The sequence below is a fragment of the Ochotona curzoniae genome, unplaced genomic scaffold (genome assembly GCF_017591425.1).
Source record: "Ochotona curzoniae isolate NIBS_2020 unplaced genomic scaffold, NIBS_Ocur_1.0 scaffold_4701, whole genome shotgun sequence".
Lineage (NCBI taxonomy): Eukaryota > Metazoa > Chordata > Mammalia > Lagomorpha > Ochotonidae > Ochotona > Ochotona curzoniae.
Genome location: NW_024467122.1, coordinates 6,640,706 through 6,650,000, shown reverse-complemented (window position 1 = coordinate 6,650,000; position 9,295 = coordinate 6,640,706). Strand labels below are relative to the sequence as shown.

General features: G+C 47.2%; 1 protein-coding gene across 1 annotated transcript in view; it reads left to right on the top strand.

Annotated features, from left to right (window-relative positions):
- TTC23 (tetratricopeptide repeat domain 23) overlaps positions 1 to 9,295 on the top strand; it is a 68,974-nt gene that overhangs the window by 19,484 nt on the left and 40,195 nt on the right. Inside the window, exon 5 of the mRNA XM_040969286.1 lies at positions 2,715 to 2,892. Within this exon, the coding sequence (XP_040825220.1) occupies positions 2,715 to 2,892 (178 nt within the window). The remainder of the gene's footprint in view (positions 1 to 2,714; positions 2,893 to 9,295) is intronic.

Sequence of the window (9,295 nt, the reverse complement as noted above, 5' to 3'; positions counted from 1 at the left end):
CGCCACCCTCAGCGGACTGACACAGTCACCAGGGCAGGGTGGGAAGCATGCCCGGTGCCCGGGCAGCAGGGAGGTCCTCCCCCCCGACTCAGAGCTCCACGTGGCTTCATTCAGGACTGGTTTCCCCCTCAGAATCCCAACATCAGAGACATTCCCACTAAGCCTTTCTTTTTTTTTTTTTATTGGTGCTCAATATTCTCAGCAAACTGTAGAGCTTTCCAGAGGAAATTCTCATCCCTTGAGCCTCAGTACCAGAGGAGACTGCTCGTGAAAGCAAGCCGTCGCCCCTGAGAGCTGCTGAAGCTCTCCGGAGCCGAGCAGTGCCTCGTCATGGGCTCTGTCGAATCACTGTGGATGTATTTTCATTCAATAAAATATGCCATGGTTTCAGCTGTAGACCTGCCAAATGAACATACCGCCGCATTCTGTTGTTCGAAATTCCTTATCTTTTTCATCTGTCTCGGGTGTTTCCTAAAGCTATCAAATATGTTATGGCCGCACTAGGTACTGGATCCTCAGAGCATCTTCCGCCACAGGCAGGTGGAAACAGAAAGGAGAAAGTCTTGCCCTCCCAACCATAACATAAGAGGAAATGAGGACAGACACGGTTGTCCACAATTGACTGAGGCTTCTAAAGAGAACTGTAATGTAGTCATTTTTTAATCTAGTACTGTCTATCAAAACAATTTCTTATTAACTATATTGTGAAGCTGAAATGCTGTTAGTGTTTGCTTTGCCTCTTCTTGCTCCGGAGCAGCATCCTGTCGGAGCCTCAGCAGACTCTCTGTGGCCGCACAGCCTAGAGGGTTTCCGTGCCTGTCCGTCCTGGAGGCTGTGACGGCGCTAGCCATGCCAGGGCCTCGAGGGGCACAGCAGGCTTCCTTCTTTGTGTACGCTCCATCACAAAGCATTGCCTTTGTTCACCTTCCCCAGAAAGTCCCATAGGCAGGTGCACATACAGCCATGATGATGATGCCATAACCTGTGTGTGCCATGCTCACCAAGTGAAAGATTTCCAGTGTGGGCAAACCTGCCAGGCCAGCTTCCCTGTCCGGTTCTCTTCCCCGGTGTTACGCACAGACACTCCGAAGATTTGGGTAATTTTTAATTCCTCCAAATGCTTTTTTGTACCCCTTACTGCAGATGTGTGTAACTCTAAAGGTAGCTTATTTTTCACGTTTTAAGCTTGGCACGCGTGTTCCCTTCTGCAGCTTGCTTTTGTACATTTCAGCTGCTCTCAGTTGGCATCTGCAGCCCTGGTCTCTTCCTTGCAGACCTTCATCTAGTGGGTTTCCTGTCTGATGCCCCCACCCCGCTCCCACGTGAGCTTCCTGCACGGTTGTGTTCATCCAGCAAGGTCATCCCTAGAATGGTACCTTCCTGGGGGCAGAACCGCGTGCTCTCGGCCAGGTGCCCCTGCCCCTAGAAGGCTGCGCGAATCCCCTCACTTCACATCCTTGCCAACATTCAGTCGGCTCCGGCTTCTGATCCTTGCTTCACAGGAGTACACAATCGTATCTCAGGATGTCTTTAAAAGATGTCTTCTTGACAGTGAGGATGCACGTTGTTTCAGGTGTTTCTTAGACAATTGGAACATTTCTGTTCTATAACTTATCTGTTCACATCTTTTGTTCATTTTCTATTGGACTTTAAGTGTTAAATTGTGAGATATTCTTTGTATTTCTGGGAGTGCATTATATTGTTGATTACCTAAATTGTGTGTACTCTACTCCCAATGCATAGTTTGTCTTTTCACTTTCTTTTTAATTTTTTCCTGTTTATTTTTTATTTAATAATGGGAGAGAGAGAGAGAGAGAGAGAGGAAGGGCGGGCCCCCAGCTATTGGCTCGCTCCCCGGATGGCCTGCAATAACATGGGCAGGCCCAAGCTGAAGCTGGGGGCCAGGAGCTCACTCTGAGTCTCCCACAAAGGTGGTGGGATGCCAACGACCGGGACCGTCATCATTTCCCCCCGGGGTCTGTGTAAACAGGCGTTAGGCTCAGGAGCACCAGGTAGGCATCCACCCTGGCACTCCGATCAGGCACATTGGGTCCTTTTTCAGTGTCTGTGCATTTGCACGTACTTGATTGTTTACACATTGCCAGAGAGAGAGGAGCGAGATCTTCCTTCTTCTGGTTTACAACTGCCCACAACTACAAGAGTAGGCAGGGTCAAAGTCAGGAGCCGAGAGCTGCACCACATCTCCTGCATGGATGGCAGGGGCCCAAGAACGAGGGCATTTTGGAGCTGCTTTCTCAGGCATGACAGCAACGAGCTGGATAGGGACTGGAACAGCCAGGCCCCAGAACCAGAGCTCAGTTATATATACTGACATTGCAAGCAGGAGCTTAATGTGCTGTGCCACAGTTCTGGCTCTTGGGTATAACCAAATTTATCTCTCTTTTTGGTTCTGATTTGTCCTTTTTGTATTTTATATAAGAACCCCTTTTCGAGTTAGACATTAGAGTTTTGCTTTTTAAATTTAGGCCTTTAATTCACCCAGGACATTGTTTTCCTAGTTTTTCTTTGTAAGGTGTGAGAGACGCTTTCTTCCTGTCCCAGCCTTGTAAGCGGCCGTGTTCTTCCTGCAGCATTTGCAACTGGTTCCTGTCCCTGTGCTTCTTTTCTGTGTAGTTTTCCACTAGGACACCTGTATTTTTATTAGTTTTTTATTTTAATTAATTTCAAAATGAATGCTTTGATATTTTTTTTAGGGTATATCAAGGTCAAAAGAAGTTAAAAGAAGCTTTGCTCCACTACCAAGAGGCTTTGGGATATACTGAGAGCAGCAAAGGTGAAAAAAGTCTCGAGTGTGTGCCCTTGCTGAGGGAACTAGCTGGTGTGGAGCAAGCCCTGGGGCTTCACGAGGCGGCCATCAGCCATCTCTTACAGGTGAGTTGCCACATACCGCTGCCAATGCCAGACCAGATGCGTAGGGGCCTGAACTCAGAACGCGCCTGGCTTCGTGGTTTGCTCTGCATCAGTGGAACGCCTGCCCGGAGCGGACATCCAACAAAGATTTTGTTACTAAATGGCCAGAGGGTGAGTGAGTGCAGGACCCTGGTCCCCTGTTAACGGGTATGCACTCTGCAAACAGTCCGAGATGCATATTATACGCTCAACTTGGCTATCGTTTCCCAGGGAGTCTCTGTCCTTCCATGTTTAGTTAGAACAAAGTTATGCCTGATGAGGATCTGTTTTACTAGGCTAGAAAATCTGAAGCCACTCTTAGCTACAGCTCTGCTTTGCTCTGGTCTTACTTCTCAGTGGCTGTGTCCGTGCGTCGTTCTCAGACAAATAGAATCAATAGGACATATGTACATAAGAGACAGAGTTGTATGCTAAGTAATTGACTCATCCAGTTGGGGGCTGGCCAATCCAAGGTCTGTGGGGCAGGCTGAGTGGGAAGCTGGGCTCCCAGGCAGCATTTCCGTTACTTCTTAAAGCAGGAACTCTTGGAAGCCTCAAGTCCTATTTTTGAGGGTCATCTCCTCTACTTGAAGTCAGATGATTGTAAGTGTTCATCACAACTACAACATTCACAGCAACACATAGACTGGTGTTTGATCAAGCCACCACAGCTCAGCCAAGCTGACATCTAGAATTAACCTGCGCAGGGGCTGGCGTTGTGGCATAGCACATAAAGCCAGCATCCCGCATGGACACTGGTTCATGTCCCGGCTCTTCCCACTTCCTTTCCAACTCCCTGAAAATGGCATAAGAAAAGCAGCGGAAGATGGCCCAAGTGCTGGGGTGCCTGCTCCCGGCATGGGAGCCCCGAGTGACGCTTCGGGTTCCTGGCCTCTGCCCAACGCAGCCCGGCTTTTGTAGTCATCTGGGGGACAAATCAGAAGGTAAAAGGATCTCTTTCTCTGTCTCTCCCTCTCTCTAACTCTGCCTTTCAAATGAATAAATAAATGTTTAAAATTTTTTACCTGTACAGTGGGTTTGATGATTATCTTATCATCTATGAAAAGGGCTTAAATGTTTTTTTTCTAAGAATTTTTTTCACATTTAAGTTGTAAAATGTAGTCTAAGCCAAGCTTGTTATTTGAAGTGAGATATAATCACATGCTGTTGAGATTCCCTTATTGCTGTTTCTCTTAAATCTGTCTGCTAATCTCCCACTCACAGTCAGCTGGAGTGCCCATCCTCTCACTTTATCTGAATTCTTTTTTTTTTTGATCACCATTATTGCTCTGTGATATGTTATTATTTCCAGATTGTAGATTTAAAAAAATCAAAGATTGAAAATTTTGAGTGATTTGCCTAGGCAGACATCCAATAGATGGTAGAACCGGAGCCTCAAAACCTGTGCTTTTCAGAAAGATTATTCTCTGTGTGTGCACACGTGTGCACACACACACACACACACACGCATTGGGAAGATTGTACCAAGAGTGCAAAGAGGAACACCAGTTAGGAGACTACTGAAGATGACAGTACTTGTGTCAGGATGAAAGCAGTAGAGAAGAGAAGCAGGTGGATTTGAGAGTTGCTTCTTCGGAGGCCGAATTCAGAAGCTGTGGAGCTTGGTGGCCGGTGGGGCAAGTGAGCAGGGCAGAGTCTGCCCGCTGTCAGGAGGCGTGGAGTTCTGGAGGGAAGTCCCTGCTTGTGGAGGGCACAGCGCCTGTGTAGATGGCCTTCGTACTCTGTCTCTCCTTTTCGCATTATTCATCTTTCACTTTCCATTCATTGGTTACTTCGTCAAGAGGAATTTGGGGGCGGTGATGACAGGACTCAGCTTGTGTAGCAAATGAGATGTGATGAAGCAAATAAATTCAGAGCCCAGTTTCAGAAAGTTCCGGAAACATCTGAGAGATGGAGTGCATAGGGAAGGTCTGAGGGAGAGAACTACAAGAAGTTCATGAGCTTGGAAGACAGGAGTAGGTGGGCGCCCTTGGGTGCAGTCTGCAGAGTCACATTAAGGAGTGTAAGCCTCCTCGTCGTAGCCTGAAAGGTTTTTTTAGCAGGGAGCCTGAACTTGACCACCGGCCTCGAAGGACCGCTCTATGGGAGAGAAATCTTCATGGAGATGGCCCACGGGTGACCGGGGCAGTACAGGTGGGAGCTGGTGTTGGTGAGAAGGGAGAAGCAGGACCGACTGGAGAGAGGCATGTGCAGGAGAAACGGCAGGCCAGGCATGCAGCTGTCGGGGGTGAAGAAGCCGGAGTCGGGTTTACCCCAGGCTCCCAGCCTGCGTCACTGTGTGTGTGTGGCTGCTGGCACCGTTCACCGAGGATAAGTTTTTTTTTTTTAATTAGTGTTAGTATTTCTTACACAAAATCATGTTTATTTTAAAAAATTACTTCCAGGTGTTAATTTCTAGAAGTTAAATTTCTGGAAGGAGAGAGATGAGTATTTACATTCTTGGTTCATATTGATATTCCGCCAAAGGGTGTTTTAACTTGTGCTGTCGCTGGAGCAAACTTGTATCATAGGCGATCAACTTGACGTTGGCACAGCACTAGCAGGCACAGCCCACTGTGCACAGCAGGGCTCCCTGCTGATGGCGCATGTTCTAGTTTGCACACGTGTGCAATGGTGTGCATCCGCCACGTAGCGTCTTTCGGAGAGGTGTCGCTGCCCGGGACTGTGCTCCGCCTGTGCGTCCTGCCCTCCCGCAGCTCATGCCAGCCGTGGATCTGTTTGCCACGCCCAGAGCATTGCCTTTTCCAGAACGTCATTGCTGGGGTCGTGCAGCAGGTGGCCTTTTCTGACCAGCTGCTGTCACCTAGTAATACCACGTTGCCCTGTGTCTTTCCATGGCTTGAGAGCTCAACTCTTCTCGGCACTGAATAAAACTCCATTTTGTGAATAATCCAGTTTTTGTATCCATTCACCTACTGAAAGACATCTTGGTTGCTTTCACATTTTTCCAATCATGAATAATAGAGTTGCTGTAATCATCTGTGTGTAAGGACCTACATTTTCACTTCCCTTGGTTGTAGTGTCCACTGTGTGGATGCCGGTCGTATGAGAGTAGTTGGTTGTGTAAGAAGTCTCCAAGCTAGGCCCAGTGTGTGGTCTAGCGACAAAAGTCCTCGCCTGGCATGCACCAGGATCCCATATGGGCACCAGTTCTAATCCCGGTGGCCCCACTTCCCATCCAGCTCCCTGCTGGTGGCCTGAGAAAGCAGTGAAGGACGGCCCAAAGCCTTGGGACCCTGCACCAGTGTAGGAGACCCAGAAGAGGCTCTGGGCTCCTGGCTTCAGATCACATTAGCTCTGGCTGTTGCAGCCACTTTGGGAGTGAATCATCAGACAGAAGATCTTCCTCTCTGTCTCTCCTTTCTGTATATGAATTTGCAATAAAAATAAATAAATCTTTTAAAAAAATAGTGAATGTTGAGCTTGCTTTTTTTAAAAAAGAAGTCTCCAAGCTGTCCGTGCGCTGTCCTTGCCTTCCTTCCTAGCTCCACTGAAGGAGAATTTCTGTGCATCGCATCCCCTGCTGCTTTGGAGGCCATCGGTGTGTTGGGTCCGCTTGGATACATGTGTGGTTGTACCTGCTTGTTGTTCTGAGATGTGATGGAGAGCAACTTTTCAAGTCTTGTTTGGTGAAGCATCTGCTCTTATATTTGGTGTTTTTGTTTTTGTTTTTAAGGCAGAAAGACAGAGAAAAGGAAATTTTCCATCTGCTGGTTCTCCCCCAAAGGGATGTGACAGTTGGGGCTGGACCAGGTTCCAGATGGAGCCTGGAATTCCATCTGTGTCTCCTGCACGGGTCACGGAGGCCCGAGTGCTCAGTTCATCTCTCTGTTTTCCCAGGTGCATTAATGGGGAGCTGGGGCAGAAGTAAAGCAGCTGGGACTTGAACCAGCCTTTACATGGGATTAATGTGCTAAGTCACAGCACAGCCCTGGACAATGTCTTCCATAAAGCAGAAATTTTTAGTGAAGCCCAGTTTGTCATTTGTTTCATGGGTTATTGTTTTGATGCTGCATCTTTAAAAAAATCACCACAAACTCAAGGTCATCCAGTTTTTCTCTGTATCTCTTACCCACTTTGAGTTAATTTTTTGTGGTGTGCGTTAGATCTGTGTCTAGAATCATCTTCTGCACAAGGATGCCCCTGTTAGTCCAGCATCATTTGATGGCACCATGTCAATGTTAGCTTTGTTATGTTCATGGCGGTCAACTAGGGCCAGGCCTTGTGGCTCTGAGGGTGAACCTGCCACTTGCAATGCCTGCTTTCCATATCAGAGTGTCACAGACTGAGTCCTGCCTCCACTGCCGACCCAGTGTTGTGCGCCCTGGGAGGCAGCAGATGATGGCTCAGGCACTTGAGTCCCTGCCATGTGGGAGACCCCGCTGGAATTCCTGGTCCAACCCCAGCTGTGTTGGCATGTTGGGACGAGCCAGTTAATGAAATCTGTCTCCCTCTCACTGCCACTCTGCCTTTCAAATAAGTCAAAAATAAACAGACGTTGAAGAAAAGAGAACTTGGCTGTATTTATGTGAGCATAGTTCAGAGCATTGGCATGTTGGCAGAGCTGGGCTCAGCCGTGATGGTGGGAGAAGAGAGAGTGACTTTGCACTGTGCGGGTGCGTCCACACGGAGCTGTAGGCTTTCTGTTCACCGCAACGTGTCTGTCTCCCATCAGCTCTGTGTCCTTCATGTGCTACTGTTTCCGCTTCACAATAGATTATAGATGTTGCTTTTCAGTTCGTAGAGATTTCCCTCATTCCTTTGTGCAGATGTATGATAATAAATGTATGGGTGTGCTGACTTTTTTTTCCCAAATAGTTTTCTATTTGTAGGCATTTAGATAGGTTTCAGTACGTACAATCCTAGACATGGGACAACTAGATTGAAGGAGCGTGCATTGCAAAACTTGCCGGTAACTGCATCCTGCGGGTCATTGTACTGTTTGGTCACGTGGCCTCCCCTCTGGGTTCGCATCATCTGGGCTTGCACCAGCAGTGTGTGAGAGCGCCAGTTCCAACGAAGTGCGCTCCTCCCAGCTGATGGCTGCGACTTGACATCCTGGCCTTGTTCTCATTCGCACTTCTATTTGTAAAGATAGACTCGAAAAAGCCTTTCCTGCGTTTAAGGTACCTTAACATATTTCTTGTAGACTGTCTTTTTTTATGAATTATTCATATAATTTGTCCACTTCTGAATAGTCCTTTTGCTCTACTTTCCCCTAACTACTAAAGGTTCTTTATAACTTGTACATATGGTTCCTTTATGTTATGTATTATAAATATTTTCACCCAGTTGGTCATTTTTAAAAGTTTTTTTTAAAGATTTTTTTTTTTTTTTGGAAAGTCTGATATACAGAGAAGAGGAGGAGACTCAGAGAGGAATGTCTTCATCTGCTGCTTCACTCCCTAAGTGGCCACAATGACCAGCGCTAAGCCCATCTGAAGCCAGGAGCCTGGAACCTCTTCAGAGTCTCCCACGCAGGTGCAGGGTCCCAAGGCATTGAGCCATCCTCGACTGCTTTCCCAGGCCACCAGCAGGGAGCTGGATGGGAAGTGGGGCCACCAGGATTAGAACTTGTGCCCATATACAATCCCAGCACATGCGAGGCGAGGACTTTAGCCGCTAGGCTACTGTGCTGGGCCCCCAGATAGTCATTTTTAAAGTTTTGCTCACAGTGCTTCTATTGAGATGATATAAACCAAAAGATCCACACTTTATGCATCACTACTTCCTTTTAGCTGAATGACATTCCATTATACAGCCATACCACGTCTGTTTGCATTCATCAGTTGAGGGACATTACATCCGCTTCCAGGTTTTGACCATTGTGAATAATGTGCTGCTATGGACATTTGTGTACAAGGTTTTGGACACAGATTTAGTCTATGGGCTAATCTTGAGTCTACAGCCAGGAGTGAAATTGCTGGGTTATGTTATAACTCAATACATAGCTTTTTGAGAAACTACCAAGCTCTTCACCAAAGCAGCCTCACTCTTTTCTGTTCTCACCAGAAACACATGAGGGGTGCAGTCTGTCCACATACTGTCTGTCATGTATATTTAGCCATTTTAGTAAGTGTGAACTAATGTCTTATAGTTTTAGATGAATTTCTTTAGTGACTAATGATGTTGCATATCTTTTTTTTTAAGATTTAAAAAAAATTTTTTTAATTGGAAAGGCGGATATACAGAGAGGAGAGACAGAGAGGAAGATCTTCCATCCGATGATTCACTCCCCAAGTGAACGCAACGGCCGATGCTATGCCGATCCGAAGCCAGGATCCAGGAACTTCCTTCTGGGTCTCCCACGCGGGTGCAGGGTCCCAAAGCTTTGGGCGGTCCTCGACTGCTTTCCCAGGCCACA